At 41.6% G+C, this 13331-nt stretch overlaps 1 protein-coding gene across 1 annotated transcript in view; it reads right to left on the bottom strand.

Moving 5' to 3' along the window:
* Positions 1-13331, bottom strand: part of LOC123361801 (ephrin type-A receptor 6) — a 394507-nt gene that overhangs the window by 183588 nt on the left and 197588 nt on the right. Inside the window, exons 7-8 of the mRNA XM_045001949.1 lie at positions 10824-10894; positions 8831-8956 (exon numbers count right to left, since the gene is read on the bottom strand). Coding sequence (XP_044857884.1) covers positions 8831-8956; positions 10824-10894 — 197 coding nt within the window. The remainder of the gene's footprint in view (positions 1-8830; positions 8957-10823; positions 10895-13331) is intronic.

The raw sequence follows: 13331 nt of genomic DNA, 5'->3' as shown, positions 1-13331 counted from the left end.
TCCTTGTTTTACAACAAACTGGAATTGGGTAGAAGAGCTGAGAGGCGGTGGGTTGCTTCGTGCCGCCGCCCAAAGCTTTCTTAAGGCTGTCATCGGCTTCCTGCTCAGTCTGGAACTGTTCCCTTGAGGCGGGAGACACCAGTTCCTCTGGGAGCGATGTAGGTGATGAGGTTGTTTCCATTGACTGTGGACCGCTCTCCGCTGGTGCACAAGGTGATATTTCAGGCTCTGGCCGAGCCTCTTGGGTAGAGTTGTCTGCTGCTTCTGCCAGTTTAGGCCCGTTGGCGCCCCCTGGCGGTGGAGTTGCAAGCGCTGGCGCCGGTGCTGGCGCTGGTTGCTCTTCCAGTTCCGGTTCTGGGACTGGATGTACTATGGCTGCTGTAGGTGTTGGCCTGGGATCCGGTTCCACCACCTTTGTCTGGGTCTCTGGTAACACAGACAGGGTCCTGGTGGATGGCTCAGGAACAGGGATGGGAGTGCCTGCTTGTTTGGCCTGGCCGCGGGTGACCACTCCCCCCCTCTTGGCCAGCTGCACATGGTTGGCCAAGTCTTCCCCCAGTAGCATGGGGATGGAATAATTGTAATAGACAGCAAAAGTCCTTTTTCCTGACCAGTCCTTGTACTGGTCTTCAGGGATGCTGTACCCATGGCAGGTTCTTTTAAAACTTTCAAGAAGGCCTCAGTGTTCTCACCTGCCATGTAGGTGGGAAATTTCTTGGGATGGGGAACAGTGCCTTCTGGTGCTGGCCACACCCCTCTGCAGTCAGTGAATTTTATGTGTGGCTTGCTGGTGTTGCTTTTTGGTGCTGGCCACACCCCTTTGCAGTCAGGGAATTGGTTTCCCCAATTCCTAACCCTTTCTATTCCCGAGAGACTGAATAGAAAAGAAACAAAACCTTTTCATTTGCAAATGTGTAGTTGCTGTTTGCTGATATACTGAGAAGACCAAAAAAAACTGGTTTGTCCTGTTTCTAGCACTTGCTAAGTACCTCACAGTGGGGGTCCTTTCTAACAAGCCTCCTAGAAAAACTTGCACCTCTTTCCTAGCTGTTTTTAAGCAGACAGAAAGAAAAAAAGGAGAAAAAAGAAAAGAAGGAAAAAAATCCTTTTCTAACACAGCCTGTTAGAAACCTTATGCCTCAGCTAAACCCAGCTGAAAATCTGTTTCCAAAAAAAAACAATCTTCCTAATAAGCCCAGCTGACCGGCTGGTGCTACTTAGTACCTGCAGAAAAGTGTAGTAAATCCTCTCAGAGATTTGTATTCCCTGGCTTCAGAGGATTTCAAAAGACACAGGGAAAAAAAAATCTGGCTGGAGGGTTTCTGTCTCCCCCGCCCCAAACCTATTTTCCCTGTTGGATGGGAATGTACTTTGTCGAGCACTTCCCCCCACCTTAGGAATCCTGAGTGATACCTGATATCACAAAGGAAGGACACACCTCTAGGGAAGAGTTTTTCCTCAGCATAGCCAGCAGAGAAAAAAACTCCTCCAAACCCTGAAAACTGCTTGAAACTTGCCTTTTCCTCAAGCTGCCTGTCCAAGCAACAAGAACGAAAATATGCTTCCAACAAAGCCTGCTGGAAAACTAAATTGCCTCCAGCCAACCTGGCTGAAACTGTAAACTGCCTGTGCTCTGAGTTGCTGTACTCAGCAGCCCAGCTGAAAGGCTGCTGCTAACAATACCCCTGAGAAAAATCTGGTCTATTCCTCAGGGATTTGTGTTTTCCTGTCTTCTGATCCTTTCAAAAGACACAGGGAGAAAAAAAAACCTGGCTGGAGGGTTTGTCTCTCCCCCCCGAAACCTGTTTTTCCTGTTGGATGGGAATGTACTTTGGCGAGCACTTCCCCCCACCTCAGGAATCCTGAGTGGTACCTCGTATCACAATGGACGCAAGTACTGTAACAGAAAGCCCTGCAAAAAACTGAAAATACTTGTAACCCTGAAACTGCCTCAGAGTGCCTCTGGTAGAAAAGCCTTGCCTCTCTCTCTGGGTCCGAAACACCGCTGCCACCATGTCAGGAGTCTACCCTCACTTGAAACTGGGCGGTTTCAAAGTGAGGACCCGCATGTCTTCCCCCACCCCAAAATCCTAGGGTAGGTCTCCCCTTCGGCTGCCACCACCCGGTCAATTCCGTGGGCCGGGACACCCCTGTTTCCCCCCTTGGGAACACAGATCAATTCACAGAGGAGGAACCTCCCCCCTCCTCCCTCTCTCCAGCCTGCTCTGGAGACAGAGTTGCCTGGATTCAAACGCCTTGAATCTCACACACACAGGGAAGCAGCCCACTTCCCCCTCCCCTTCCCCTGAATTTCCCCAAGGGAAGGAATTAACCAAGTCCAAAGAAAAGAAAAGAATTTATTAAAGAATAAAAAGAAAAATACAGAATCTCTATGAATCCAAGCTGGACACTCATAGGGTATAACCTTATCAATCTCTGGAGAGAATCCCCTCTCCCCCTTTTCTCAGTAAAAGCAATATCAGCAAACAGGAATAAAGCATTTCCTTTAGCAAACACACAATTGCCAATATAGAAATCAAATCATAAGACTAATTCACCTTTCTAATTAATACTCACTATTAATTAGTAGAAACTACTCCAGGAGAACTTGGAGACATGACTGTCTTCTGTTAAATCCAAAACCAGTTCTCACCCAGACAAAGGCTTCCCTCCACAGAGATTTGAAAAAATCTTATCTCTGATTGGTCCTCTGGTCAGGTGGTCACCAGGTACTACATGTTAACCCTTTACAGGTAAAACAGACTTTAACCCTTAACTATCTGTTTATGACCACAGACCTGAGTACCTCTCACTGTCAGGAGCTCTCTTACTTTATCCAAGTTGTGCCCCATTTAGGGCCTGGTGAAAGACCCTTATCTTCACACAGGCTTTTCAATAATAAAAGAAGTGCAGAAAGGTAGCATTTTCCTGGATAATGAAATACAACACTTAAAACACGGGGAGGGTAAAGAGGTAAAGCATAGATACTCTTTGGCTGAACACACAGAAATGAGTCACATCTAAGTGAACTGGAGAGAAAAATGGCCACATCTATGTAAAATACTTCCTGTACATTTTCATCTTTGGAGTGCAATGTCAATACTCAACTAGGATATGAATAAATCACTGAATCTTGTTCTACTGTATAAAGAGAACAGACTTTTAAGGAAAGACAAACCTATTAACATTTCTGAATCATCATGTCTTCTACCATTGTAGTATATCAATACAACTATAAATGCAACTATAATATAAATGTTATAAACCACAGTTCTTCAAGCCCTAGATTCATAGTTCCCTTTGGGAAATGCTCATGTTTGTGTGTCTGACAGTGCAGATCTCAGGTTAACTGCTAGGAACTGAACCCAATTTCAACCTCAGTATTTTTTCAGTTGAGCTTGCCTCCACAGAGATTTTCAGAGTTTAATGGTATACAGGATCATTATGGGCACAGCACCAAAGTCTCAATATTTTCCTATGTAGAAAAGTGTTTATAAGAGCTCTCAATCACTCTGTCTGGTTGAGTGATTGAGCTCAGATTGGGAAACTTAACAGCATGCATTTCCCCCAAATAAAAGAATTTTCCAATTCCTTTCAAGTGCCTGACCTCTCTACTTCTTAGAATCTGAGAGTTGGAATGTAATTATGCCCTGCTCTGACTCATCTTTCTCTGGTGGAAACTTTCCAGATTAACAGCCTGTTTTTTTTCAGTGTACCATGAATCATCCACAATATTTTAAGATGTTCAGAGAAGATGAAGCTCTGCAAACATACTGTCATTGTCAGCTAGCTCAACACGATGACCTTCTCCCTTTTATTCATTAAAAATATATTCTGTAAGAAAAATTAATTGAATGTCTCTTGCAAGAAGTGCCATAAGGATTTAGCAGGTACTAAGATAATATTCTCAAGACATTGTACATGCAATTTAGTTGGAACCAAAACATATATACATAAAGACAGATGTTCTAATTGTATGTTTGTCTATTTTGTATATATTTCACTCATGGCCTAATCTTGTTCCTGTTGAAGTCAATGGGAAATTTGTAACTTCAGTTGGAATAGGGCTGGGCACATGAATTTAAAATTCTTTGTTACACTACCCAATAAAGTATATGACTTCACCCAAAGCCTATGCATTTAAGGACATGTATCCAACAAAAAGGCATCTTCTAGATAACATAAGACTTACATGCTGACACAGGATAAGGCTGACTTATCCAAGGAAATACCTAACTTAACCTCACAATGCCTTTGTAATGAAGACAGGCAAAAATTATCAGTCATCATCATTTTATAGATGAGATAAACTAAAGCAGAGAGAGGAAAAGTGACTCAGAGTTGGGATTAGAACTCAGGAGTTTGTTCCTGTCTCTGAGGGTACGCTTACACTGCAAAAAAGACCCACAGGAGCGAGTCTGAGAGCCTAGGGCAACTGACTCAGGCTAGTGGGGGGTTGTGCTATCGGGCTAAAAATAGCAGTGTAGATATTCCCACTCAGGCTGGCGTGCCAGTAAAAGCTACAAGTGGTGGCTATCTACAGTCTGGAAGGGCTCTGTAACTGGGAAAACTATATCACATATATTGAGCAGTTCTTTAAATATTTTTTCATTGTGTTCATTTTACATACATTGACTCTCAGCTATCATTTCTGCAACTCCAACCGAGACACTTTCCCAAATACATAAAAGAATAATGCTGTTTTAAAAGACTTTAGTCCACTGCAGTGTCATCAATCTATGTTCCTGTGCAGGTGACTTATATTGAAGTGACCTTACACTTCTTACCCTTTTAACTAGTGGAGACTTTACGGACAGATTCTAATCTCAAATAAAAGTGTACAGAATTGGGTATCTCAGTGTCAGCTACCGTGCCTGAATGCTAATCTGCACTAGCCTAATTGTTTATGAGTACCTTTGCAGAAGGCAGACTGACCTACTTCTCAGGACACAGTACTAAGTGTTGGGAGATCTATGTTCCATTCAATTATAGGGCTGTTGGCCTGACATTGATCCCAGGCCACATAATGGAGTGGCCATAGGCGCCGACTCCATGGGTGCTCCGGAGCTGGAGCACCCACCGGCAGCTAAGCTCCCCTCCCCTTCGGCCCCCCCTCCTCCTCCTCCCCTGAGCATGCTATGTCCCCGCTCCTCCACCTATCTCCCAGCGTTTCCCACCCGGCCACTGCCAAACAGCTGTTACGCAGCTTTAGCACACTCTGGGAGGGGGGAGGAGTGGGAATGTGGTGCTCTCAGAGGAGGAGGCGAGGAGGAGGTGGGGCCAGGGCGGGGATTTGGGGAAGGAGTTGGAATACTGGCAGGGAGGGGGTGGATTTGGGGTGGGAACTTTGGGGAAGGGGTTTGAATGGGGGTGGGGATAAGGTGGGGCAAGGGCAGGGCCTCATGGAAGGGGTGGGAGTGGGGGCAGAGCCAGGGGTAAAGGGGGGGTCGAGCACCCACGGGAAAGAGGGGAAGCCGGTGCCTATGGGAGTGGCTGATATAGGACTCAATTAATAAAGAACTAAAGGAGGCTAACATAATTAATGCAAATAATCTTGGGTTTATGGAAAATAGATCCTGTCAAACTAACTTAATACCTTTTTTTGATGAGATTACAAGTTTGATTGATGAAGGTAATGTCAATGTAATATACTCGGACTTGTGTAAGACATTTGACTGGATACAACATTTTGATTAAAAAACTAGAATAATTTAAAATTAATAGACACATTAAATGGATTAAACACTGGTCAACTGATAGGTCTCAAAATGTAACTGTGAACAGGTAATCATCATTGAGTGGGTCTGCTTCCAGTGGGGTCCCGCAGTGATTGGTTCTTGGCCCCATGCTATTTAACATCTTTATCAATGACCCTGGAAGAAAAAATAAAATCACCACTGCTAAAGTTTGCAGATGACTTAAAAATTTTGGGAGTGGTAAATAATGAAGAGGCCAGGTCACTGATGCAGAGCAATCTCAATTGCTTGGTAAACTGGGTGCAAGCAAACAATATGTGTTTTAATATGGTTAAATGTATACATCTGAAGAAGAATGTAGGCCATACTTACAGGGTGGGAGACTCTATTCCGGGAAGCAGTGACTATGAAAAAAAAATGTGGGGGTCATGGTGGATAATCAGCTAAACATAGTTCCCAGTGTGATGTTGTGACTGAAAGGGCTAATGCAATGCTGGGATGCATAAACAAGAATCTCAAGTAAGCGTAAAGAGGTTATTTTACCTCAATATTTGGCACAGGAGCAATGCTGGTGCTCACAATTCAAGAAGGATGTAGATAAGTTGAAGATGGTTCAGAGAAGAGCCACAAAAATGATTAAAGGATTAGAAAACAAGCCTTATAGTGATAGACTCAAGGAGCTCAATCTATTTATCTTAACAAAGAGAAGGCTAAAGGGTGACTTGATAACAGTCTATAAGTACTATAGGGGAACAAATATTTAATAAGGGGCTCTTCAATCATGCAGAGAAAGTTATAACACAATCCAATGGCTGGAATTTGAAGATAGACAATTCAGATCGGAAATAAGATGTAAATTTTTACGGGTGAGAGTAATTAACTATTGGAACAATGTACCAAGGATCATGGTGGATTCTGCATAACTGACAATGTTTAGATCAAGATTGGATATGTTTCTAAAAGTCTTCTCTAGGAATTATTTTAGGGAAGTTCTATGGTCTATCTATACAGGAGGTCAAACTAGATGACCACAATGGTCCAGAATCAATTAAACTTGCTCAGGTAAAACTGCATGAGTGGTAGTCCAGCAGTGGGGAAAGGACTGAAAACTCCTAATGTAGACATACCCTTATTGCCTAGTTTTTCCATCTGTAAAATGAGGATAATAATACTTATCCACTTTAGTAAAATGAATTCATTTCTATGAGAGAAAAAACATTCTGCTAAGTGCTAAGAATGATTATGTACAAATTATATGTGGTTGAGGTTAGCCTTTGGTCTTAGATGTACCTGTGGAGGACTGTTTCTCATGTAGTTCCATTAATATCTGTTGTACATCCCATCCCGCATCAGAAATTTGATACAGTTTCATGGTAGTACATACCATGTGGATGAAAACAAGCTGTGCAACTCTTTCACAACAAAACCCCCTAAATCGGATGAATTTCATCTAGCCTAGATTTTGGTCAGATTTTGCAAACTTTTCAGTGAACCTGGTCTGAGTTGTGAACAAAGCATGGTGAGATGATGATTTAATTTGGAAACAAAGGGTGACATTTTCAAAAAGCACCTCAGAGAATTAGAAGCATGAATCCCATTGAGTTTCAATTGACTTGTGCTCTTCATACCTTTAGGCACTTCAGAAAATCCCATCCCATATGAACCTCAGTGCATGGTGTCACCCTTAAATCAGATGAAACTGTAGTCTTGGCTGAATTTCAGTTTGCATTTTGGAGCAAAACTGAAGGCAAGAAAATCAACATGAAATGAAATCAGAAAAGAAAATTCAACAAAACTTCACGTGCAATAAAGCTACTGCATTCTGCACAGCTTGACAGGTTTTGGCACTATCTTTCCAAGGCCAACTAAGAATTAGACCATTTTAAAAAAAATGTAGAATTTAAAATCAATGAGCATGTTTGCGCGAACAATACGTGGAAACATTCCAAAACCATGGGCTTTGTTTTTATAGTCTTCATAGAGATTTTTCTGTATTCTGCACACTTTCAAAGAAAGAAAATAAAGGTTTTATCATTCTGGAAGGGAAGATAGATTTAACTCTTTCAGTCAAAAGTCCTGTGTTCATAAATCTTCTGAAAGACAGACTCAACAGAGGGAACTCTGAAATAGGTGTGAGGAAAATTAACGTTTGCAAAAATAATGAAAACAGTGCAAATTGTATTTGCATACTGCCAGTACTTGGCAAACTGAATATCATTTGGGATCTATCTAATCTGTCAGATGATAGAGCAAAATGTGGCCTCAGTGACACAGTCTGCCAAACAACATTGATTTTGTTTTTTCCTTTATGTGGTAAATGTAATACTCACTTTTTCCATACCTACGTGTCCTACAGTGTCCCTTTTAATAGGAATAGGTTATCTTCATGCCTGTGTTTGCATTTTCTTGGAGTCTGTCTGTCTGGATGTCGAAATAGAGACAGGCACTACTAGATTTATCTGTCAATCTTCCCCACCAGACCAGCTAGGAACCCTTTTTCCTTTGTCTTTTAATTAAACTTTAGAATACAGCAAAATCTTTGCAAAGATTATACATCTGTCACAATATTTTCTCATAAATATTCAGCCTCCCATCCCTAAAGTCAGAGTGTACTGCTCTCTGAAGACTCAACATCCCTAGATAACCCTAGCCACCTAATGGAGGGAGGATTGAACTTCTACTTGCAGTGGTTGCTGTCCTCCCTCCATTGTATAGGAAAGAAGAATCCCAGGACTGGCCTCCAACATTCAGTGGAGAAGCTAAAATGCAGATTACCATTGCCACCAATCTGGACTCTTCTTCTGGAGGCAGCCCGGTTACCTTTATCACCCACACTTTCATAGTCTTGAGGGAGCAACTAGTTCCCACTTCATTCTTCTGGACTCTTCAAAAGAGGGGGCAGCCCGTCCATTTTTCTGTAGCAGCAGGACAGGAAAGACTTCTATTGCCACTCCTGCTGCACCTTCAGCACTGTGGGTGAGAGCTGTCCCAGAGTGTCCTTGCCTGTTGAGAAACTCTGCCCACATTTGATACAGTATTTGATTACCACCATATGACTTCAAGGTGAGTAAGGCAGTTTCCCTATGTCTAGGAGAGACAATTATTAATATTTTTGTAAGACTGCATGCTTTTACCTGCCCCTATAACTCTCTCAATACGAATTCTTGAAGGATCTATCTCCTTTGCAAACTCATGGACAGCAAGAGCTGGGTCTTCATATGTGTCTGGATCAATATACGTTTTTATTCCTGGGAAGCGCACTGGAAAAAAAGGAAGATTTTACTTATGTTTTAATCAAAAATCCTTCAACAAACATTCCCATGCTATAACCAATATTAACTTTAAAAAAATGCAGTGACCGGATGGTTCAGTGCATTAGTGATGGGATATTAAGCCTTTTATATTTAAAATTGACAGACACAATCTGGACTAGGTCGATAGTGACCCAAACTTATTAGCAACTGATTGCTAATTAAATGTAAAATGAATGGGTGGCCAAACATCTACAATAGTTGGTATGCTTGTTGGCAGCTTTAGAGCTGCCAGGGATTGAATGAATATGGAAGTAACAATACCCTCCCCCCATAGAGGTGGTCTTTCTACGTGGGCTTGAGCGACACTGGAGAAGTAGCAGCATGCGTGGAAGGTTATATTTGGATTAATAGAAGACTTCAGTCTCCAGTTCTGCTAATCCAGCACCTTGTACCATCAATGAATATTCATTCATTCAAAAATAAAGGCCTCCACCCCCAAACTCCCATCCTGCTTTCCAAAGGATAGTTTATAATTTGGGGCCTGATTCTGCTCCCCTTACATAAAGTACTACATGACCAGACAAGTAGTATAGTAAATATTCAGTGGGATTATGAGTAAGGTACTCATGGAAGAATCGGGCACTTTAGTAAATAAGATGATCAAGGTTATAATTAAATGTGCATATATGAATCCTTCAGTTGAATACTCAGCCCCTATTCTTCAGACTTGGAGATGATTTAATTAATTAATTTAAAGATAATTTGTTTCAATGGGAAAAAGTAGCTTTTCAGCAGAAAAATACTGAATCTGCATTTTAACATTTCATGTAATACTACTATTATGAGTCTGTTAAGACAATTGGAAGGTAGTGTATTACCATTAAGGAAGACAGTACCAATACGGAAGTACTGGAAAAGGTAAATACACAGATAGAATACTGTTAAAGTTTATTTTAGGAACACCCAATCTGTCCTATATTCCAGCAGAAGCAGAAAACTGCCGCAAAGAGAATGGTTACTTGCCCTATAGGAACTATGGTTTTTCAAGATCTACTGCCCATAGAGATTCCACCTTTGTTGCACATGTGCCCCAGGCATGCAAGATCAGATTCTTCTGGGCTAGCAGTGTCCATTCGGGCAGTGCCTGCACCTCAGTGCCCTCGTGCCCCTGCACCTCAGGACATAAACGGTAGAGTAGGCCCAACTGCCCTTTAGTTTCTTCATCAATATAGAATCCCAAAGGAGTAGGACTGAGTAGTAATGGGGAAGGAGGGCAGGTCATGAAATCTGTGTTGATAACACACCTCAAACAACCACAGCTACTGTAGGGTAGAATAACTGTTCTTTTTTTGAGTGATTGTCCACACAGATTTCACTCTTAGTGACTAACAAGCGGTAGTCTATTTGCATGGAGGTGAGTATGAGGAGTCCTACTTGAACAGTGACTGCAGGACTGCACTGCTAATCAAAAGTGTCTGATCTCACATACGTAAGCTGCATGCACCACAGTAGCAGAATCTATTGATAATCACTTCATAAAGAATAATATAATACAGAGCTGTTGTGAATTCACAGGCAAGTCTGGAAAACTGATAAAAAATATTAATGTTGAAATCCAAAAGGCGATGGGCTTTTTCCCTTACAGACTTGCTCAGTAGAATAAACACAAGTTTTTCAAATAACTTTTGCAAAGAGGATGCACAGATAAAAAGAGAGGCCTTGGTCCTACAATCAGTGTGGGTCTGCATAAACTAAGGGGTTTTTCCACATGGATTATTACAGGATCAGGGTCAAAATGTATAGAGAAAACAATATATAACTTTCATTGAAAATGCAGCATAGGCATTAAATAACACAACACTGTATTACTTACAATGTCCATTTTGCAAATGAGCCCTTCTTTTTTCTTCAGACTTCATTTTGGCCTTTATGTACCACTGGCATCTTTTTAAAGAACAAAGAGTTTTAGTTAAAATGGTTGTGATACACAGAATAAATGCACATTACATTTTCTATAGAGGTTCATGACATCATAAGTTACTTTGATTATAAGATCTACCTATTATGAATTTACAGAGATTTATAGATAACAAGTTTTTGAAAGATTATGTATTCTGAGCAGCTACAAAAAGCCACATATAAAATATAAAAATAGAATGTGGTTGGGGTGATTAACAGCGAAAAAGGAACTATACTGAAATTCAAATTAGACACAATAAATCCAAACTTTTCAAATTTAGCTCAAATCAGTTATTGAATTTCCAGGTTTGCACTTACCTTTAGTTTGTCTACAAACAACAACAGAAAATCCTTCCAATCTGGTGATAAATTATTGAATTTAGCCTCTCTCATGCTATGCCTTTGTGTTTTTATATGTTGATTTGTGCATTTTAAACCTGATCCTATTATCTGTAATGTCCTGGGGGTTAAAGCAGCTCACTTTTTCTATATAGAGGTAATAGATTCTATGACACTAATGGGCTTCATGAAGGATAAAACCGTTTTTCCATGTCAGAACCACACATTTTCTCTAATTAGCCTCTGCTCCAATCTCTGCATTCATTATTTTGTCACCTCTGTGAAGATGTTAGTGATCATACGGAATAAATAACATACAACCAGCTTTGTGAGTGTAACTATTAACTATATATGTATATATGAATGTATTTATATCAAACTAAAAACTCCATTTTGTTTTGTGAGCACCATTTGGTTGTGAGCCTGTACTCTGCCTGTTGTCTTTTTGCCTCCATCTTGGACTGGAATTCCAAGGGTGTTGACAGAAGACAAGCAATGACGAGCGATCAAGGATTGTCAAACATGAATGACTTTGTCCTGGCAACATAATGGGTATGCTGCAGAGGATGGCCTACCTCCAAGAAAAGAGTTTTCATCTCATCTGGACCTCAGGTGGATTGTAACCAAGCAAAGGATCACCTAATGGGGACCTTGATAACCTAAGGGAGGCTTTCAGGCTGGCCTGGAAGATTACCTGATAGAGGGGACTGGAAAGTGAAAAAGGACAAGTTCTTCTCTTGGTAGCTTTCTCTCACCAACCAGAACAAGAAGGGAAGACTGGACAGGAGGAGCAGGAGGGTGTTGGGACCCTAAAAGGACTGACCAAATCCCAAAGGCCACCTTGGAGCAGTGAGGACACTGAAGGGAGGGTATTTGTGCAAAGATGTTTATTGTTTTTGCATGGATCTGTATGTCTTGTATGCTTTTTGTGACAAAAGGTGTGGGTGTTTAGAAATCCCTCTGCAGCGTCTCTTCCTTACACTGTCACATAGTTCCAAAGGGGGAAACAGTAAATCAGTGGGTCCACAGTTTAGGTGGAACTTTGAGAGCATGCAACAGCTATTGTGGAAGTTTGAGAGAGCTAGCACTAGCTTCAGGGCCTAGGTAATTGGACCACAGTGTTCTCAATGCCAAAAGTGGGGGCAGACATGGCAACTGCACCAGGAGTTTATGCCTAGACACCTGGAGCCTGAAAGACAGTGCCTCAATTCTGCCCAGCCCCAGCAAGTCAAGAGCACATGGGACCAAAGGTTTGCATCCAGTATCAAGGGCACTCCCAGAAATTTTTGACATGGTACACTCAGCTGAACCACTTTCACTTTAGGGGTCGCAGCATCATTCGAGTTTGGTTTGGTGGTCCCTCCACTGTGACAGAGGATCTGTCGGGCAAATTGCAGTAAGTGGCACTGTGATCCTATGAACTCGGTAGCAATCCCACTCCATTTAGGGGCTCTCTTTTTCCCTCACTGGGTAGCCCTTTTTCCCTCTATGGGTGGTGCTGCCTCTGCCAGTGGTATGCACCATGTGTAATGTGCAAACGGTGATGAGCGCCACTGTGCATTGCAGCAGCTTAGTCCATGTCCAGCAGAGAGCGCTCATCTGGGTTGTAACAGCGAGTCTCTCAGTTTTTACATGTTTTCATTATTGGTAGCTTAGGACAAAACACTGAGGAATAATTTCTCTAATGACCAAAATAAATCATACCAGGCTTTAATGCTGCATTCCCTGGAATTTAGCCAACCATCCCCCATAATTTTTGTGGCTCTAAGTCATTGCATCTTTCATTTTAATATCTGAAACTGATGGAAATGCTTCCTATTTGCTCTTAGTGGATAATCATTCACTGAAGTCACAAGCAGGTGCTTATCTCACCATGCCTCTTCAATATGAATAGACTCATCAGCAGCCTTGTGATTCGACAGTCCATCAAATTGCTAATTCTAAATAGTGAAGCAGAACACATCTGTAGGGTACCAATCCAATCTTTCACACTAAAATTTGCCTCAAATCCTATAGTAAATTGAGTATTTATTCAAAATTTTCTCACTCTATCTTCAGAGAATAATTTCCAATGAATACTGTC

The sequence above is a fragment of the Mauremys mutica genome, chromosome 1 (assembly GCF_020497125.1).
Source record: "Mauremys mutica isolate MM-2020 ecotype Southern chromosome 1, ASM2049712v1, whole genome shotgun sequence".
Lineage (NCBI taxonomy): Eukaryota > Metazoa > Chordata > Testudines > Geoemydidae > Mauremys > Mauremys mutica.
Note: the sequence above shows the minus strand (reverse complement) of the source record. Positions and strands in the feature narration are given on the sequence as shown.